The sequence below is a fragment of the Antechinus flavipes genome, chromosome 3 (genome assembly GCF_016432865.1).
Source record: "Antechinus flavipes isolate AdamAnt ecotype Samford, QLD, Australia chromosome 3, AdamAnt_v2, whole genome shotgun sequence".
Classification (NCBI taxonomy): domain Eukaryota; kingdom Metazoa; phylum Chordata; class Mammalia; order Dasyuromorphia; family Dasyuridae; genus Antechinus; species Antechinus flavipes.
The window spans coordinates 612,396,290-612,416,978 of NC_067400.1; the positions used below are offsets into that span (position 1 = coordinate 612,396,290).

The window sequence follows — 20,689 nt, forward strand, 5'->3', positions numbered from 1 at the left end:
AAAGAACACAATGAGACCCGAGCCAAGTAATTAAAAACTTTATTGAGCACAAGAACAGAGACTCCCCGCCCTCCCCCCTCCCCCGACACACACATACAAAACTACAAAAATCCAGGGGAACCGCAACGGCTCAGACCACCAGACTCTCCCGGCTCAGGCCTAGGTCCTGTGGAGAACAAGGAGAGCCCCTAAGGGTGGGCTACACCCAAGTCCCCTCCCCCCCACGAAGCCACACCCAAAAGTCCCCTCCCCTGGCAGGGGGCAACCATACCAAGACTGGGCCTACTTACCTTTCTAAGCCTCCTTTCTCGGGATGACTGTGATTCTGTTTCAGTATAGGGAGGTGGAGCTGGGGGGTAATAGGGTTCTTCTTCCTCCTCCCTGTGGGGTCTCCTCCTCTCCCCCTTTTTTCTCAGCACCTCTTCTAAGAAGCGGCCATCATAGTCCGGGTCCTTGGCCCGCCTGTGGCTCTCCTGTGGGTCCCTGCGGGAGACATCTGGGGTTCGGCTCCGGGACCTGAAGTCTCCGATATAGGGGTCTCCAGATCGGGAGTAGAGGTCGTCTCTGCTGCGACTTCTTGGAGGCCCGTAAGCCCGGCTCCGGCCCCTTTCTGAAGGGGATGTCCTTCCCGATTCCACAGAGCTGGTCCTATCTAGGTCATCCAGAGCATCCATTGAGTGGGCACGGGGCCGCCCGGCTGCCCAGCCTCTGTGCCGCTCTCGGGGATGCTCTGGTACCCATCCCCGGGGGCTTCTTTGGCTGCGATAGTCCAGATCTTCATCCTGGATGGGGGTGAGGGCAGGGCCTCGGTGGGGCCGGGAGCGCCAGTCGTCCTCGTGAAGGGAAGTCACTTCACTCATGGCTGGGAGAGCAAGAAAAGGATGGTTGCTGGGGAGTTTAGAGGGAGAGGGAAAGATGGCATCAAGGGTAGGTGCCAGTGAGCAAGGGGTGGAAGTGGCCCATGCCCTCCCTGTCTAAGACTCCAGGATCTGCCATCCTCCACCGACTTACCCCTCTCCACCCGGCCATTGGGCAGGCCAGGCCGGGAAGGGTCAAAGTTGGCAAGCTCCTTCTCCATGTAGTACAGCACCCTCATGGAGTCGTCCTGCTGGTTGGCCTGAATTCGATAACCACTGCGCACTTCTAAAGGGCAAGACGAGAACACGCGGCCATCGGCAGGAGATCTGATGGGCAAGGCTCTTTCTCTCCGATCCCAAGTCCCAGGGTCATCCCTGTTCCCTCATCAAGACCCAGACTTGAATATCTGACTCACCTGAGTTTCTGGAACTGTCTGTGTCTCGAAGAAGGGGCACCTGGGAGCTGTGGCCACCGACTGAGGGAGAGAGATGATCAGGATCCAGCCACCCTTCCAGCCCATCACCCTGGGACCAGGCATCTTGTCCAATGGCCTTCCTGGAGGCCCTAGAGCTTCAGCTCATCCTGTCCCCATGGTCCTCTCCAACCCTTCCTTCCTCAGCAATGTCCCATCCCCAAGGACCCAAGCCACGTCCCCCATCCTCCCCCCAACAAGCATTCGCTTTCCTCAGTCTTCACCTGAGCTCTGTCGGTCAAAATCCCCGGCAAAGCCATTGTGGATGGGACCTAGTGGGATCATTGGTGCAGGGGAAGGAGCCTTGGTTGGAGAGAGGTGAGCATAGGTGCTGGGTGCGTAGACACTGGGTGCATAAATGCTCGGGACTCCCGAGGTGGCAGCTTTACCAGCAGCATACACTGGGAGAAAAGTCATAGACAGCAGAACATAAGCTTCTTGAGAGCAGGGGAGCAGTTCTTTATTACAGCATAGGGCCTAGCGTATCGCAAGTGCTTATTAAATGAACTGAATCAACAAGGGAGGGACACAGTGATACCCTCAACATATCAGTCCCCTCCGGTTCCTCACTGGCCTCCAGTGCTTTAATACATTATCCTCAAGGGCAGGTACCATAAAGAGAGAGGGAGAGGGAGAACAGAGGCACTGAAGGCAGGACTTGGTGATGGAATTAAGGGATGATGGTCCCCTGCTACTCCAGACCCTTCACTGGCTGCTGAGGAGGTAAAAAACCAACACAGATGCAGTTTCACAATCACAAGGGCTAGAGACACCCCTTGGTCTTGGGAGAGACTCACACTCATAACTGTGCAACAGACTTTTGAAGAGAGAAGCATTTAATGGTTGGGGAGTGGGGGACCAGACTGGCCCGGCCCATGCGATGAAATAATTGAACATCAGAGTCCCCGTACTGGCTTGCCTCAGGTGGGAAGGAAGCCAAGAACTTCCAAGCCAAAATGGCCAAGGGGACAGGTCCCTATTTAATCTAGTTCTCAATTATGCATAATAGCCCATCAATTTCCATGCATCCATCCTCTCTGATCCAGAGTGTTCCCTGGAAATAGAAAGCTTAGTCTGGGAGTCATCTGTGAGGAGGAAGGAAGTTGCTAACAAGGGGTTGGGGGAAGGCTACAATTAGCAGTTTACTAATTAGTAGTGGGAACAGCTGCTTCTTGCTGACTCAGTTTGGCTAGGGCTGGGAGTCAGCCTGATTCCAAGTGTCCCAGTGACCGACAGGGGTCCTTGCCTTAGTTTTCCCCATCTGTGAAATGAGGCTGATAAATACCCGCCCAGTTTCTCATGGCCACTGGCTTCCAAAAGCACCTTAAGAACACCATCAGCAGTAGTGGGCTATTATGAGCAGTCCTGTAGAGAAGGCGGCTGGATTAAAAAAATCTGAGATCCTTCCCACCACTCATGTTAGGAAGAACATGGCTGCCCTCAAAACTCCACTCAGACACCACCTCCTCTGAGGTTTTCCTGATTCCCTCTCCTCCAATTACAGCAACACCTATGGGCCAGGTGCTGGAGACGGCGCGACAAACGATGCGGCGCCCTCACTCTGGGAGCTGGAGATGACATATGCACGTGTGATCACAAACAAAGCAGACATACGGTGACTGAGGCGGGGAGGGGTAGCACTGTCCCTGGGGGGAAGAGGCCCCTGAACAGAGCCAGGAAGCAGGCAGCCTGGTGGTGGGTGAAACAGGAACGCTCGTACAGTATGTGTGACCTCATGTGCTTTATGTATAGTAGGCACATGTGTCGTTTTCATGGCTAGAAAGAGAGCTTCTTGAGGATGGGAATTTTCCAGCTTGGGGTTTTTTGGTCAGTGAATACCCAGCAGACAGTAGGCGCTTACTAAATGTTTACTGATGGAGTGGTACCTAATAAGGAATGGATAACATTCCCCTAGCTCCCTGGCCACTACCCCATACTTAAGAGTCCCTGAAGGCCAAAGACCGATTTTGACTTTATTTTTAAATGTAACCTCATTTCTTTTCTATTAGACTTTTACCTATTGTATGACGTTTCCCAATTACGTTGTAATCTAGTCTGTTATTGAGTTGTTTCAGTTGTGACTGGTTCTTCGTGATCCCTTTTGGAGTTTCCTTGGCAGATGTGGAGTGGTCTGCCATTCCCTTCTCCAGCTCATTTTACAAATACGGAAATTGAGGCAGACCGGGTAGTGGCTTTCCCAGAGTCACACAGGTAGGAAGTGTCTGAGGCTAGACCCAGTTGGTTTGACATCTGTGATCTCAGCCATTGATGTTTGAAAACAAATAAAACCCAAATCACAGAATCCAGTTCTTGCAACATCCCTGAGACCACCACTTGATGGAAAATCCCCAACCGATGGCCACTAGGGGGCACCATAGTGCAGAGTGCTGGAGTCAGGGAGGCTGTGGAGTTCAATACAGCCTCAGAAATTTGCCAGTCCAGTGACCCTGGACAAGCCCCTTCACCCCGTCTGCCTCAGTTTCCTCATTCGTTAAGTGAGCTGGAAAAGCAAGCAACAAACCACTCCAAGAAAGCCTCCCCAAAAAACGGAACAAGATGTTTTGGGAATCTATGCTTGAAATGAGCCCCCAAGCCTTATCTCCCCTAAAAAAACAACTATTACCTCCCCCCAGAAACTGCCTCGATCCCGCCAACCCGCCCCTCCTCTCTCCCAAGACCTACACACCCGCTCCCAGGTTGGGGGCAGCAAAGGCCAGAGCAGCACTTACGGGCCTCAGGGCAGCAGCACTTGTCCGGGCAGCAGGGGCAGCGCACGTAGCAGCAGCACGTGTGGGGGCAGCACTGGCACCAGCAGATGCCCAGGAGGAGGAAGACCAGGAAGGCGGCCAGGATCACCACCACCACAAAGAGCCAATCTGTAAGAAAAACTGATTGGGGCACAGAGCCGAGATCCTGGCTCAGGCAGGGAGAGAGGCGGGGAGCACGAGGGCGGGAGGTGCCCCGGCTGGCTCCCGGCTCTGTGCTCAGGGCAGGGGACCCCAAAAAAGGGTCTTAAAGACGGTGCAGCCGCAGGAGCGGCAGGCAGACGGGCCAGACTGACAGCCATGTCCATCCCCACAAACCCCCCTCACGGGCTTCCTTAAAAGCTTCCTCAGCGCCTTTGGAAGTCATTCTCTGAATCACACCATCTCCAAAGCACTGAGTAGCGAAGCTGGTTGTTTGGGGGACTTTGGGGTCCTGGGGAGAGGAAGGGATAACATAGGGAAGTCTAGTAATATGAAAAACCAAAGAACAATCATGAACTTATTTTTACAACTCACAGAACCAAATCTTCAAGGATAATTAGACAATAATCACAATAATAATGCTGTAACCAACAAGCCTCCCAAAGAAAGGTGGTGGACCACAAGTGCCGAGTAGGGCACGCTTCTGTTGGACCCAGGCACTGTGTCGATTTGTTTTGCCTAAGTGTACTTTTCTTTATTATAAGGTGAGGGGTGGGTGCAGGGAGTCATTAAGAAGAGATTAGTATATCAGCAATTCATTTGAAGACAGCTGGTCACCTAGAAATTAAGACTAGTACTTTTTTTTTTTTTTGTCTTTGTCCCATAACAGATACTCAATGATCGCTGAATTCAATTGAACTTAAATCTTAAAACTTTCCTCTGAGATCAGCAGGTAGAGGTTGTAACCCCCATTTTTCAGACAATGCTAATAGCTAGCTAGCACACCAGAAAAACCACATTAATATTTTTGAGGTGCTTTGACAAATATGACCTCATTTGGTCCTCAAAGCAATCCTATGAGATGGGGGCTATTACTATTCCCATTTTACAGTTAAGGTAAGTAGAACAGAGAGATTAAGTGTCTTATGATTGGTGAGTCTCTGAGGCAAGATTTGAACTCGGGTTTCTCATTCTCCAAGCCACTGTAGCTGCTGTGAAAGGGTTGCCCTGAGCAGAGCTAATTGGAGCTGGCCCCACTCTTCCAGGAGCTGCATGTCCCCCTGTCCGTAGCGCCAGACAATCCACGTGGAGAGGAGAGCCCGGTTGACTGAGGGGAGGGAGACCCCCCCTCCCCGATAGTCTTCACAAGGTGCTACCCTAATCTGGAGCCCAGGAGAGGTGGCTCTGGAGCGGGGAGGAGAGGAGGCAGGACAGTAAGAGTGTTCAGAAGGTGAAAAACGACAGGCGATGGGGAGGGGAACAAGGACACTCTAGCCTCCACCCCGTACCTTCCATGGGCCCTATCTGAAAGTCTGGTAAGAGTTCCGCCACCCCCGAGGTCTTGCCTGGAGGGACAAAAGAGAAACACGATTATTCCAGCAGGAAGCTGGCCAGGAGAGGAGAGGAGGCCCTTCTACCCGCTCCAGCCCACCAGGGCCTAAGCACGCCAGCTCTCTGCCACGCGCTGAACTACAAGGCTGCCCATGAGGGCCCAAGGCCCCCAGCCCGACCAAGCGCTGCCGGCACTCATTGCTCCTACGCTACAAGGGCAGCTCGCGACGTGCTCCATCACACCCACTGTGGAATACGGGCTTCAGGCCATCAATATATATGGACCGGCTCGTCGATATATATATTTGTCATCACTGCAGTGCAGCCGTGGAGCTGGGTAACATGCAGTAACAGTACCACACCACGTGTCCCCAGGGGAGGCCGCCAGCTGTCCTTGCCTGACCCTGCCTCTGCTTTGGGGGAAGTATCACTGGCTCTGCCCACCTCCCAGAGGGCACAAGGCCTGTTCCCATTGCTGCAGGGGGGCAAGCTGAGGCACGGATACTGAGTCGGCCCCAGGAGGGCTAACGGTTGTTGGTGCTGGGCCAGGGTGGGAAGTTTTGCAGCATGGGTATGGATGGCCAAAGGCAGAACTAGGCAGGAAGGAAGGAAAGCAGCCCAAAGCAGGGGAAGGGGACCCAGCCAGCTCTCCCTCTTCATCCACACTGATAGAGGGTAGGGAAGTAATCCATAAACACCATAGAATCCCGCCTGTCTGACTCTGGAATGAGTGCTGCTGCTGCTGCTGCTGCTGCTGCTGCACAAAACCCAGTCCCCTGGGCTGTGTGAGGAGGCCCTGGCCCCTTCCTCATTCAGTGTGGAGGGGGGTGGGTGAGGCCATTTCCTCTGCCTAGAGGGTGCTGTGTATAAATCTAAGGGTGACTAGGCTGGCCGGGGGAGGAGAAGCTGAAGCATGAATCAGACCCAGGAAGCAGACAGACAGACGGGGGATGAGGGAAGGGATCCCAAAGCCCCTTCCAGGCCCCAGGCCCCATGCCCCACCCCAATACCTCCAGCCTTGCCCCCTTACCAAGGACAATGAGCTCGGCGTAAGCCTCATTGTTGCCTTGGAGGTCCTGGGCAGAGACCACAGAGCAATAGTAGACGCCACTGTCTCCCCACGCGGTCTGGTCAAAAGTCAGGTCAGCATCTGGGCAGGAAGACAGATATTTGAGGGGATGTCTGGAAAGGGGCAGTACTTTCCTAGTGTGCCTAGATGGGACAGACATGGCCCGAGCCCTCGGGCGCTTCCCCAGAAGCTGCTCCCAAGGCATCAGCCCACTCTGCGCCCCTGTCGGGAGCCACTATCCACTGTGGGCCCCATGACAATCTGGGGCATCCTGCCACTCCTTCCCTGGCTGGGGGAAGCCTTAATTTCCATGGTCCCCGGAATGGGACCGTGCCTGTCTCTCGGCATTTCCTGTTTCCTCCTTACTGCACAGGCGCTAATTACTTGCATCCATTTAGCCACCAACCAGAGATTGCAAGGCCAGATTCCCTGAGGCTGGAAGGTCAGGTAAAGATTTGGGAGCCGGCCCCCAAGCCAGGAGCTCCTCACTGATGTCCACCCACTTGGTTTTTCAAATACTTCAATAAATATATTTCAGTGTAATTGGTTCCCTCATCCTCAGTATTTAATTCTGAGAAGAGGACCACAGGCTTCCCAGACTCCCTGAGAGTCCATTACACAATGGAGGACAAGAACCATCCCCCGCACCTGTACAGCCTGATCTATAGCATTCATGCTGCTATAGTCATACTGCACCCCCTCCAGGGAGGTCAGTCCTGCCACTTCCAAGCTCCCTGTCTTACTTTCTCCAAGAAGCCGTGTGTGTGTGTGTGTGTGTGTGTGTGTGTGTGTGTGTGTGTGTGTGTACATACACAAGAGGGATTGGGGGGCGGGGGGAGGGGAGTAGGTGACCAGCAAGAACTCAAAGACTTGTGCAATTGGATGAACAGTCCTAACAAAGTCAAGTAAGGTCACCCAGCAGTTAGAGGCAGAGCCAACAGACAAGCTTTCATTCATTAATTCATTCAACAAACGTTTACTGAGCAGCTTTGTATGAGTGAATGCTGAGCTCAGAGAATCTGGGAGGGCTGAACCCTAGAGGCAAACTCAGGAGAGAGTGGCCTTCTGGTCCAGGGATCTGGCTCTATCACTGAGCTACTCTAGAGTCCGGAGAAGTCCCAGACTGTGCCTGGAAGGCTTCCTCCTCAGTAACAAAAATGGGGGTTGGGAGGGTTACATTAAAACCCTTCCTCTTTAGCATGTAAAAGGTGCCTGGCCCACCCTTGACCTCTTGTCTCTCTACCACTGGAAGGTGGAGTCTGTTAAGCATTTATACACTTCCTGCTCCATCTTACGCACTCCCAGTGATGGTGATCCGTCGCCCTTGATAGAAGTCGCCCAGAGTCACGGCGTTCCCTTGCTTGGTGGCCACCACCCTCACTGTTCGGGAGCTGTCCTGGCACTCCACATAAGGGTTGTAGCCTGGGTTGCCAGCAGCGAGCTGGTTGTTGAGCTGGGTGTCAGCACTGGCTGAGGAGAAAGCATCGGCAACGCGATCTCGGCAGAAGGACTTATACTTCCAGATGACGATGGGGGTGGTGGGCACCCCTGACAGCTGGTAGGAGCAGGGAAGGGTCACGGGCTGGAACAGGATCACCACTTGGAAGGGTTTGGACACCGTGACCTGGATGCAGCCAACAGGAGCTGGGAGGTCAAGATGAGAAGTCAGGGGTCAGTGAGAGATAGAGGACGCTACCTTAACCACACTAATCATCGTCTTTCACATCTGCTCGGCACGTTTTCATACTCATTATCTTGTATGACCCTTTAAATCGCCCTAATAAAAAGGCAAGGCAAGGGATTATTAGCTCCTTTTTACAGATAAGGAAACTGAGGCACCAAGGCATGAAGTCACACAACATGGAGTATGACTAGAACCTAGAAGCCTCAAAGGTCTGATGGCTGCCCTGTGGGAAAGCTTCCCAAGAGACCTGGACAAGCGCTTCACAGGATGCCCAGGCGGGTTGGGAATGGGCTTCAGTTAACAGCACAAACTGATGGATGAAAAGCTTTCTGCAAATCTTTAAACACAGTATTTATGCTATGATGATGGTTGTTGTTATTCAATTTTATGCACAACAGGTTTAAGGACTTTGGAAAACTAAAACAGGCCTGAAGGGAGAGAGGGACCAAGATGGAGAAGGGCCTTGAAAGCAGTTACTAGGAAAAGCAGTAGAAAGCACCAGAGGACAGGTGAAGAGCTGCCTTCTAAAGGTGAAGGGCTGTGTCACAGGAAGACTAGACTTGGGAACACTGAGTGAGAGTTGGGCTGATGACAGAGACATCTTCCAGTTGGCACTGACTGCCAGGGGGTGGGCGCTTCCTTCTCACTGGAGCCTTCAGACAGAGGCTGGGTCTTCAGAATGTGCAGACCAGGATAACCACAGACAGAGGTCCTGCCAAGCACTGAAATTCTGCAATTCCAACATAGGGACAACAGTTGGAAAGAATAGCTACGCTGATGAGACTGATCCCATATGCATTTGAGTGACACAGAGCAAATCACTTTAAACTCCTAGAGAAGATAGTGATAGGTTGTTGGGGAGGAGAATATTTGAGCACAAAGCCACTTACTAAAGTAATATACAGTGGATTTAATTTGGAAGCAACTGAACATTTCTGTATCCTTGGAACGGTCACTGACTGACCTCTGGTTTTCAGTTTTCTCAATCAGCAAGCACTTCTTAAGTGCCAACCTAACTCAGGTTATCCTTAGGACATCTAAGGTCCTTCCTATCTCTCAAAGTTTGTGAGTGCCAGCCTGTTTCCTCATCTGTCAGAGACAGAGATTACAATCCTTACAAAACTAGGAATCGGTGGGGAAAAATTGGAGTGGATGTGGTTCTCGAATCCTAGCTCTCTGGCAAGGTCCTCATTTCCAGAGAAGACTGGCCTTTCAAATAACTGCCAGCCCCAAGCCTAGGATCCCAAACACTTGCGACCCGATTCCTCCTCCCAGCGCTGTCGGGAGGGAAGCCTTTCCTTAGAGTTTGCAAACACTGGAAGCACTGGAGCTGAGGTGGTGGGAGCAGTTCCCACCACCTCGGGGGCTCCGGGCTGGCATTTCCTCGACGAACCGCACCCAGCCGGGCTCTGCCAAGTGCCCGCACTTCCCCCCAGAGTCTGCAAACACCTGTTGCTGCAGTAGCCCTCGATCCCACTTGATCCAGTAGCTGCCCGAAAAGGGATCGCACGACAAATCGATGGCCAGCTCGCTAGCTGGGCCGGCCTAGCCTCCCCCTCCCCCCACCTCCGGACCCCGCAGCTCCGCGGGCACCGCTCCCATCCCCCTCCCCTGCCCATTGTCCCAGAAAGGCTGGAGCTGCGGGAAGTTTCGCTTCCTGCCGCCCGGTGGGGGCGGGCCGCTCCCTGCTCAGCCGCCCCGCCCGCCCAGGAAAGTCCCTCGAGGATAGCGAGTTTCAGGCTGTGGGCCGGGGAGGGGGAAGGGAGGAAGGGAGGAAAGGGTGTCTGGGAGATCGATGGGGGAAGGGGTCTTGGCCCGGCCAGCCCGCCCAACGCCCCCAACCCCACGCCCAGATACCTGAGCACCACGGGGTCAGCAGGAGCAGCAACAAGGGCAGGGGCAGCACACTCTGCCATCGTGGATTTCGTCCCGGGGACCTTGGGGGCGCACTCGTCCCCCCGTGGGGCCCGGGGGCCACCGGAGCCATGGGAGGTGCGTGCGCCTCCGGCGCCGTTCGCTCCCAGGTACAGCGGGAGATGGGAGGGGATTGGAAGGGATCGGAAGGGATGGGAGGGGACTGGACGCCGCCAGGGGAGGGGGCTGCGGGGGCAGGGGGACGGCCTGTACCATCGCTCTAGACGGGAGGGGGAGGTACACGCGCACACTCACCTGCCCATGTTTTCCCTTGACGGCCCTTTGCGAGAATGCAGAAGAAGAGAAAGTGAAGACATATTATCCCTGTTTGGGTGATCTTTGGCTTCTGATATGACCAGAACTGTCCTTAATTCCCACCCACCCTCCCCAAATCTTTTTTGTCCCATTTGGGAAATGGAATGGCCCAGGTACACCCAGGACGAGGGGGGTGGGGTCTAAGGAGCTGACCCCTCCCATCCTCTCTGGAGCCCCGGAAATGGACCGGTCCAGGTGCGAGTCCAGGGAGGGCGACCCCAAATGACTGATGGGTGAAAGGAAGTGAGAGGATGCTCTCCTACTATTTCCCCTACCCTTCAGTCAGAAACAACAGACCCTAAGCTCTGAGGACAGGAACAATAAGGAACGAACCACCTGTTGAGAGTGGGCGGGACCTGGAAGCTCACCTGTCCTTCCTCCCCCACAATGACAATGGACCAACCCAGGTACTTACTAGGAAAGAGATCGGGCGGGAGATTCCAAATGGGAATCCCATGGGGGTAAACAGTGATTGGATAAACCTTTGACTAATCCAACGCCCTCAACTTTCTCCGCACAACTTTTCTTAGAAGCTTCTCCCTCTCGAGTCTCCGCCTAATTAAATTAGTTTAACGGATTAACTGATTTTCATCAAAGTAAAACTCTGGATGTGTCCCTCGGGGGTGACTGAGGGTAAGTGGGCCACTATCCTCCTGTGTCCTCTCCCTCCATTCCTAGTTTCATGGTACAGCTCCCAAGAGTCCCTCCCTGAGGTCAGCAACCCTCCCCCTCCGCCCCTGGCCTGGGAACCTGAGCTTCTTAAAGGGGCAGCTTTGGTACGAAAGAATCAGAAGCCAAGTCCGGAATGAATCCCTTTCTTCTAGATTTCCTGACTTCACCTGCCCCAAGGGGACACTGGCTCTTCCCGCCACCTGGTGGATGTGGCAAAGAACACGACAAAGATGCGGAGGCGCTGGGTGCCCGGTCCCCAGAGCTAGAGTTTAAGAAAGTCCAGGGGGACCTTCTGCCATCTAGCACGGACTTCTTCCCATTCCAACGTCCCAAGACTTTCCCCTCCAGCCAAACTGGACGCTCATCCCGAAGTCCCCGTGCCTTCTGGGGGTGAGGCTTGGCCATTCCCCTCCCTGCCTCAGTTTCCTTACCTGTAAATTAAAAGGATTGGACTAAAGGATCCCTAAAGGGCCTTCTAAACGCCTGTGGTCCTCTTGCTTTTATTCGAGCTGTTCCCCATATCAGGAATCCCTTCTTCCATCCTCCAGCTCTGGCCCTCCTTCAGAGCTCAACTGAAATGCTAGTTTGCCCAGAAAAGCCCCTTTCCTGGGACATCTTTCACTCTCTCCCTTGCATTTCGTGATGGGCTTGAACATTTGAAATCCTGCTCCTAACGCTAACTGTGATGTTGTGCAAATCTCTGGATCTCAGTTTCCTCCTTTATGAAATCAAGAAAATAATATGCTTGCCCCCTGCATTTGATTTTATTTTATTTATCTCTATGATGTAACAAGGACTTATCAGAATTTACTTTCCTGGTTTTGGTTTGAACACATAAGAACTTTATTATTGTTCCAACGTTGGGAGGACTTGGCCTATTAATAGCAAGCCCTGAAAATCTTGGTCCTCCAATCCCTTGCTCCCTAGTGCCTATCATAGCAAGGGATTTAGGTTACCATATCAGTTAAAAGAAGAGAAAGCTTCCCATTGATTACAATGGGAAGTGGGAAGTTATACCCTTGCTGAAAGGTCAGCCTTTCCAAATACAACTACTAACAAACAATCTATCACCAATGATCTTGCTAGGGGAAAGTAAGATACAGTATTATGGTACCACATCAGTTTAAAAAAGAGAAAGCTTCCCATTGCATTACAATGGAAAGTGGGAAGTTAAACCCTTTCTGAAAGATCAGCATTTCCAAATACAATTACTAAGAAACAATCTATCACCAATGATCTTGCTAGGGGAAAGTAAGATACAGTATTATGGTACCACATCAGTTTAAAAAAGAGAAAGCTTCCCATTGCATTACAATGGAAAGTGGGAAGTTAAACCCTTTCTGAAAGATCAGCATTTCCAAATACAATTACTAAGAAACAATCTATCACCAATGATCTTGCTAGGGAAAATAAGATAGGATATTATGATACCATATCAGTTAAAAGAGGAGAAAGATTCCCATTGCATTACAATGGGAAATGGGAAGTTATACCCTTGCTGAAGGCTCAGCATTTCCCAATACAGCTATTGAGACACAATCTATCCCCAATGGTCTTGCTAAGGAACAGGTACCATATCAGTTAAAAGAAGAGAAAGCTTCTCATTGGTTACAATGGGAAGTGGGAAGTTACACCCTTTTTGAAAGGTCAGCATTTCCAAATATAGCTACTAAGAAACAATCTATCACCAATGATCTTGCTAGGGGAAAGTAAGGTACAGTATTATGGTACTGTATTAGTTTTAAAAAAGAGAAAGCTTCCCATTGCACTACAATGGGAAATGGGAAGTTATACCCTTTCTGAAAGGTCAGCATTTCCAAATTCAGCTACTAAGAAACAATCTATCCCCAATGGTCTTGCTAGGGAACAGGTACCATATCAGTTAAAAGAAGAGAAAGTTTCCATTGCATTACGCTGGAAAATGGGAAGTTATACCCTTGCTGAAGGGTCAACATTTCCAAATACAGCTACTAACAAACAATCTATCACCAATGGTCTTGCTAGGGAAAAGTAAGATACAGTATTGTGATACTGTATTAGTTAGAGAGAGAGAGAGAGAGAGAGAGAGAGAGAGAAAGCTTCCCATTGCATTACAATGGGAAATGGGAAGTTATACTCTTTCTGAAGGCTCAGCATTTCCAAACAGCTACTGAGAAACAATCTATCACCTATGGTTCTTGCTAATGAAAACTAAGATACAATGTTATGGTACTATATCAGTTAAAAGAGGAGAAAGTTTCCATTGCATCACTGATGGGAAATGGGAAGTTATATCCTTGCTGAAGGCCTAGCATTTCCAAATACAGCTACTGAGAAACAATCTATCCCCAATGGTCTTGCTAAGGAAAACTAAGATACTAAGTATCTTTTCATTAGTTAAACTTTTTTGCTCTAGAAATAGCTGAGAGTGTCAAAACATTGCTTGACTGTCTTACAAATACTGAACATTTTCATTTTTTCAAGAGTAGTTCAAATTATGAAACTAATTTAATGGTCTCAATGATGGTTTCAATCTGACATAATTTAGCACTTAACCATGGAATCTAATTTATGAAACACTGAGGAGAAGTAACCCTGTGACTTTTGGCACCTGGGTACACAGGAGATTTGGTTTGTTCTGTTATAGTCACAAATCAACTAGCATTTGACCACATCCACAAATTTTATTTCCAATGAAGTGGTTTTTGGAATCAGTTATTTGTACACTTCATTCCATACAATATAGATGAATAAAATGTTGTTACTTAATTGCATTAGGTTATTTATATATAATCTTTTTAAAAATGCTTTTAGCTCTTTTGGTGGCATCATATAAATTTAGGACTATCCATAAGAACTAGAAAGCTCTGGCTTTTCTTCACCTTGGTATCATGTGACCCTGCCCACAAAGTCCCCTCTTGTGATTCTGGGAATTTTCATTGCTTGGAATTTTCTCTCCTCCTTTTCTCGGTGTCCTGGTCTCCCTGATCCCTCCCACTTTCGGCAAGAAGCCTTTTCTGATCCCTTTTAATAATAGTGTCTGTTGATAATCCCTAATTTATTCTGTATATTTTTTTGTTTGGACATGGTTGTTTGCATGTTCTCTGTTAGAATGCGAGTTCCTTGAGAGCAGATACTTTGGATGGTGCTTATCTGTTTTTACATCCATGGCAAAGGGCTGATACATAGTTGTTATTTATCCTTCTTTCTCAAGGACATTAGGGAGGGGATATCATGACATGCAAGTGAATTGGATTGAAGTGAGGGAGGGCTGTGTAAGGTCACCAGCCTCACTTTCCCCTCCCAAGCCATCTGGGTCCAGTGGCCAGATATAGAGCAGGACGACCAGAGATGAATCCAGATGCAGTGAGAGACCTTGACCTTTTAAAGCCAAAGTCTTTAATGAAGTCTCAGTTTGAGTGAAGCAACATCTAGTCAGTGATTAATCTAGGAGGGGAAGACTCTCAGGGTTTCTGGCAGTTATTGTAGTTGCTGTTTACCTGTTTTTTGGTACCTCCAGCAAAGTGCTGGCACATAGTAGGTGCTTAAATAAAGCCAGACGCGAACATGGCTGGGCTTGTAAATAACCGTTTGAATTTGAGAGATCCAGAGGTTTGTAGCGGCAGCGGCGGGTAGGCCCAGAGTGACAGATGGCGATGGCTTTCGCTAGAGTGGCAGCAGTCGCTCGTAGCAGGGGATGCATCTGCATGGGAAGGAACAGGAAGAGAGTTGGCTCCGGCCTGGCCATTTAGCAGCAATCAAGTACTGAGAGTACACATGTTAAGTAAGTGGCATGTAAAACACTTAATGAGCAGTCCTGCTAACTGCTTGCTGTTCTGACGAATCTGATGATCAACCTCCTGGCAGATAGAAACATTAGTTATCAATTGTTACTGAATCCCACTTTGGGTTTGCCTTTGTGTGTGTCCTGTGATTAGCATTCCTTTCGTGTGCAGGAATAAATTACCTGTCCTGTCTCTGATTCTTATAAAAACACTGGGCACCTTTCTGACTCCTCCTTCCCGGGGAAGCTATAGATATAAGGAAAATCATCCCAGAGTTGCCAGTATAGGAGACAACATGGCAAAGAGGGAGAAAGCGAGAGTGAGAAAAGGAAGTCCTCTCTCATTGGACTTGGGCTTCCCCAGAACTTCCCCTTCAAACCACAAAAAAAAGCTCTTTTCCCTGCTCCCTGGGGAAGCATCTCTTTGAGGTTAGAATTTTATATATCTCCATGTATCCGTATCTAGATGTGTATAACGGTATGTCTCTAGCTATATATGTATAACTGGGAGGAATGTGTTTTGAAATATAAATTGTTATTGTTATTTGGATGTGTTCTTTAACACGTCTGAATTGGGAGGGAGGGACAAAGAGACTCCAGTCCCATTAGAACATGGGGGAAGGCAGTCGGAAGGGAGAGGCAGGCTTCCTAGGTTCTATTATGTGACTTCATAAGAACTAGTTCACTGTGCTTCCTCTACTATCCCACTCCACCATGCCTTCCATCTTGCTGTATCTCTATCTCTCTCTTCCTGGGTTCTGGGCCTTGGACTCCTTGAGTTGTCCCTCAGGAAGTCATTCCTGCCTGGCTTTCATCACCCCCAATCCAACTACTCTGTCATGCCCTGCCAAAGATTCTACCTGGTTTTTCCAGCCCTTATTCCACCCCTTCCCCAGGAAGAAGTTGGTGATCCCCGAGGCCAGTGGGGACCTCCACCTGCTGCATACCTCTACAGAGAGATCTGGTACCTACATCTGCCAAGATGAGGCGGGTAACACTCGGGCAGTGTACAACGTGGACTTTCAGGATGGGGCCAAACTCTATCTCAGTCACAGCGAGTTGGAACAGCAACCTCTGAAGAACCAGACCGTGGGAAACAGCAGCCAGTGGACACTCTTTACCCAGTGGGGGCCCTGGCAAGCCTGTGACCGCTGTGGCATTCAGGGGGAACGGAAACGTGTGGGCCTCTGCTATGCCAGGAGATCGGAACAGCAGGAGCTGCCCTGTGGGCTGGCCGACCTTAGCCCACAAGAGCTTCAGCGGGGGCCGGAGCTGCAGATTGAAAGCTGCTTTGTCCCCTGTGGGCCTAACGGCCCAGAATCCACCGTGGTACTTTATGGGACTTACAACCTGGAGGATAACAGCACTGTGTGGCTCAGTTGTCCCTTTGCCACCATCTACAGGTAACAGTATTCGGGCACCTTGCCCCTAGACTGTCCCTTTAACTCATAGAGCCCCTCTGTGCCTTCCTCAGAGGCTGCCATTAACCTCAGTTAGGCAAATCCTGCAGCTTCTTCCTTCCTCTAGGCACCTCCCTTGTTTTCTTAAGGTAGTAATTACTTTGATCCCCGGTGACGATTTATTCACCAAACCCTAACTTGTTTTCCTGCCCTGGGGTTCCCTAAACTGCCTTGTGGTTGATCCTTCCTTCCTCAGCTTCCCCCTTCTCTCCCCTCCTTCCTTCCAAACATTTGGGGAACACATAATAACCTTCCTTTTCAGAGTTCAGAAACCTGTTTTGTTTCGAGACACACCCCAGCTCTTAGACATTCGCTTGTCCCCTTAGCTCTTGAACACTCAACGTGCCATTCAGCTAATAAACAGATTAGTTGTAAGATTGTTGGGCTTTGGAGGTGTCGGGAGCGGAGACCCTGGAATCAAAAAGTCCTAGGTTTGAATGCCCCCTAAAACACTTTTAAGCTGGGGGATGCTGGGCAAATCACTTCCATGCTCTGAGATTCAGTTTTTTCCTTTATAAAGAAAAAGGGCTAAACTTAATGACCTCAGAAGGTATCTATGTATGTTCCTTTCCTTCCCTTTCCTCCATTCAGGTCCCACAAAAACTCTAGAAGTAAGACGGCCATGTCACTTTTAGAGGGATGGGAATTGTCTATTGGTCTGTGAGATTTACTTTTATTTTTCTTGATGACGTGGATGAAGGCAGAGATGGCATATTAACACATTAATGACCTGAATTGTGAAGGGGTGGCTGCCATGGTGACCCACAGCACTCCAGATTCTAAAAAAGAACTGGATGGATAGGCTCTAGTCGGCCCACAAGCATTTGTTAAGCACCTACTGTATACCAACTACTTTGCTAAGGCAATAGATAGGCTCTGTTCTCAAGACACTTACTATCTAACGAGGGAAGATGATACCGCAAAAAAAATAAGAAGTAGGGAAGGAAGCCTGCAGCCTGTGAGAAAGGGTGAAATTACTTCCCTGGGCCCCTTCCTTAAGTGGAATATCTGGGAAGAGCTCTTTTTAATCTTTCTAATCAAAGGGAAAGAGGGAAAGACCCTCGGGATGGGGTGGAGGGCGACAGACACTGAGGAGGTGTAGGTTTTCAGAGTTTGATGTGATGTTGGGTGGATTTTTAGATACCATGATGAAATCCAGGACTGTTGGATAGATCCATTTGGAATATTCATGTCAAGTCTTAGACTTAGATTCAGAAATCAATTTCTTTTCTTTCTTTCTCTCTTTCTTTCTTTATTTTTTTCTTTCTTTCTTTCTTTCGCTGAGGCAATTGGGGTTAAGTGACTTGTCCAAGCCCCACATCTAGGAAGTATTAAGTGTCTGAGATCAGATTTGAACTCAGGTCCTCCTGACTTCAGGGCTGGTGCTGTATTCACCAGAAATCAATTTCATAGGGACAAGATGGAAGGGATAAGACTAGCCTTTGGGTCTTCCTGCTAGACTAACCCCACGTGTCTCCCTTACAGGCCAGTGAGCTGGGAGGCCAAGGACATCTTCCCAACCTGGCTACAGCAGCTGTCTCCCAACAACTCGGGTCCAATCCTGGATCTCCCCTCCGGAGGGAGTCGCCTGCGAGTGACCACTTCCGGCACTTACCGCTGCTACGTGAATCGCAAGCTGGTGGGACGCTTCGATGCCGCCTGGACCCACAACACCCCAGTGGCCCACAGCCGGTCTGAATTGATCCGCATCTACTCTGTGATTGAGGCTGTCATGGTTATGGCCGTGCTGCTCCTCATTCTGCTCAGCTTCATCCAAATGTGCAGGACCAAGCTGAGCAGCAATGTCTAGGGACGGAATAAAGTGGGACCGTGACATTGGTCTCTGGTTGTGTGGATGATTGGACTGACCGCGGAGCGCCGCGCTTGGGGAGGCGTTACGATAGGGGGTGTCCGTGACCCAAACAGTAATCATCAGCCCTTTCAAAGTCTCATTTCAAATCTTAAATCGGAGGATCTCAATTTTTTTGGAGGGAAGTCCTGGACATCTAGGGTAGAACCGATGGAGCTCAGATCTTAGAATGGTGATTTAAATGCATAAAATGAAGTACACTGAACTACAAAGGAAGCCAATTACATTGAAATAAAAGGGCCTGGGGCAGCTAAGTGGCGCAGGGGATAGAACATGAGGCTTGAAGTTAGAAGGACCTGAGTTCAAATCTGGTCTTAAAAACTTAACACTTCCTAGCGATGTGACCCTGGGCAAGTCACTTAATCCCAATTGCCTCAGTTAAAGAAAAAGAAAAAGAAGGAAGGAAGGAAGGAAGGAAGGAAGGAAGGAAGAAAGGAAGGAAAGAGAGAGAGAGAGAAAGAAAGAAAGAAAAGAAAGAAAGAAAGAAAGAAAGAAAAGAAAGAAAGAAAGAAAAGAAAGAAAGAAAGAAAGAAAGAAAGAAAGAAAAAGAAAGGAGGGAGGAAGAGGAAGGGGAAAAGGAGGGAAGAAGGATGGAAGGAAGGAAGGAAAGAAAGAAGGGAAAGAAGGAAAGAAATAAAGGAAGGAAGGAAGGAAGAAAAGAAAAGAAAAGTGGCCTTCTCCCCCTTCTCCATTCTTGGAACTCCACTGAAATCTACACGTAGATATTGTAGGGGTCTCTGGAGCTTCGGCGAAGTACTCCTGTCATAGCTTAACCTGGAAAGCCAGAAAGAACCTTTTAAGAACAATTAGCCTACCTTCCACTCCCCTTTTAGTTTACAGTAAGAAACTGAGGCACAGGGAACTTAAGTAAATGAACTAACATCCCTGGGTGATAAAAGAGGCAGCATTCGAACCCATGTCCTCTGAGGGCAGCTAGGTGAATCAGTGGACAGAGTACCGGTCCTGGACTTCAGAGCTGGCTTCAGACACTTCCTTAGGTGTGTGACCCTGAGCAAGTCACTTTGCCCTGTTCACCTCAGTTTTCTCATCTGCAAAATGACCTAGAGAAGTAAATGGCAAAACCACTCCAGTGTCTTTGCTGTGAAAACCCCAAATGGGGTCACAGAGACTTGGACGCCACCAAAACATGACTGGACAATAACAGTCTCTGACCCTTAAGGCCGTTACAGTATGCTACACATAAGTGCTAATCTTTTCAGATAAGGAAAATGAACCCCAGACAGGCCAAGTTCCTCACCCAAAGTCACCAGGGGAAAGTGGCAGAGATTTGAACTCAGGACTTCTGATTCCAAACCGTTGAACCACATGTGAGGCTCAGTATTAAGCACCTACTGTATGCCAGCCATGAGACTAAGTTCTAAGGATACAAAGAAAGGCAAAAATCAGTCCCTGCCTTCCAGGAGCTTATGGTCTAATGGAGAAGGCGCCATGCAGACTATTCTGTTTTTGCAGGATAAATTGGAGGTCCCTGGTTGGTGATAAGTACCAAAAAATACCCTTTTCCCTGGTTTTAAACGAGGAAACGGAGGTCCAGAAAGACAGAAGACTGGAGATTAAACAATTGGCCTTGACACGCACATAGCTGAGCCTGGGACCCCAGGCCTCTGTGCCTCGTGGCGCCTGTGGACGAGGGTCTCTGGGATCTCTGGGTGACAATGCACTCTGCATCTGTATGGCCAGGTGGGGGTCATCTGTGAGCGTCTCTGCTGTGTTGGCAGCTGCCCAGGTACCAAGTGACTGTTGAGGTGTCTAGAGGGAGTGGAGATCCTTCCAGGAGCCCCTGGCTGGGTGTCTCGGGCTCTACAGCTGACCGGCCTTTGCCCTTTCAGACACACCTGTCCCGGGGCCCATCCTTGGCTCTTCCTTGCTCTGGGTGACAGTTACCCACCACACCCTGCACGTTTCAGAGGAGGTCACTTCCTCGGCCATCGATGTCCTTGGGCGGTGGGGAGGGGTGGGCAGGGCTGGGATGATGATTTCTCTGTAAATAAGGGCACCTGCACAGTGGGACAAGTACCTGTCTGAGCTCCTCCAGCCAGCCCCTGGCGAGCATAGGCCCACTGCAGATTCGAGCAGCAGAGCCTTCCCAGAACTTGGCTCCCCTGGGCAGTGCCCATAAAGCCCGGGCAAGTGGTTCCTGGCGGTGCAGTGGACTCTGAGCCAGCTGGCTTCCTCCCTGGCTCCGCGGTGCAGCAATGCTCCCTCTGATCGAGCCTCACGTCAGCCCTTAGTCATTCCGGGCAGCAGACAGCAGGTCTGCCAAGGGCCGAGGGGAGCCAGAGATGGGACAAAGAGGGGTGGGGCCTGGGCAGGGCCGCCACCACAGCCCCAGGCAGGAGCTCAGGAACCTCAG

At 50.1% G+C, this 20,689-nt stretch overlaps 2 protein-coding genes and 1 long non-coding RNA gene across 4 annotated transcripts; 2 read left to right on the forward strand and 1 right to left on the reverse strand.

Annotated features, from left to right (window-relative positions):
- Positions 1–22: 22 nt before the first annotated feature.
- Positions 23–10,477, reverse strand: LSR (lipolysis stimulated lipoprotein receptor). The gene is given in 11 exon segments (XM_051988929.1): positions 23–166; positions 291–862; positions 1,012–1,143; positions 1,274–1,333; positions 1,555–1,731; positions 4,060–4,206; positions 5,526–5,582; positions 6,599–6,718; positions 7,937–8,281; positions 10,179–10,370; positions 10,373–10,477. Coding segments are annotated over 11 exon segments (1,917 nt in total). The 5' UTR covers positions 10,452–10,477; the 3' UTR covers positions 23–130.
- LOC127556109 (uncharacterized) lies at positions 10,248–11,977 on the forward strand. 2 transcript variants are annotated; one of them, XR_007952353.1, is made up of 4 exons: positions 10,248–10,345; positions 10,833–10,957; positions 11,081–11,183; positions 11,375–11,977. It is a non-coding gene; the product is annotated as an uncharacterized LOC127556109 (long non-coding RNA). The 2 variants fall into 2 exon arrangements; XR_007952352.1 differs by lacking the exon at positions 10,248–10,345 and having other exon boundaries at positions 10,502–10,957.
- A 3,526-nt stretch (positions 11,978–15,503) lies between these two features.
- On the forward strand, positions 15,504–18,287 carry FAM187B (family with sequence similarity 187 member B). Its single transcript, XM_051988969.1, has 2 exons — positions 15,504–16,388; positions 17,931–18,287. The coding sequence occupies exons 1-2, from the start codon at positions 15,700–15,702 to the stop codon at positions 18,253–18,255; spliced, it is 1,014 nt and encodes a 337-aa protein (XP_051844929.1). The 5' UTR covers positions 15,504–15,699; the 3' UTR covers positions 18,256–18,287.
- The last annotated feature ends 2,402 nt before the right edge of the window (positions 18,288–20,689 follow it).

Excerpts from the sequence above, each read along its gene's own strand:
- FAM187B (XM_051988969.1), top strand. The coding sequence starts at position 15,700 with ATGCCTTCCATCTTGCTGTATCTCTATCTCTCTCTTCCTGGGTTCTGG. Across the intron at positions 16,389-17,930 it reads CCCTTTGCCACCATCTACAG|GCCAGTGAGCTGGGAGGCCA; the intron begins GTAACAGTATTC and ends TCTCCCTTACAG.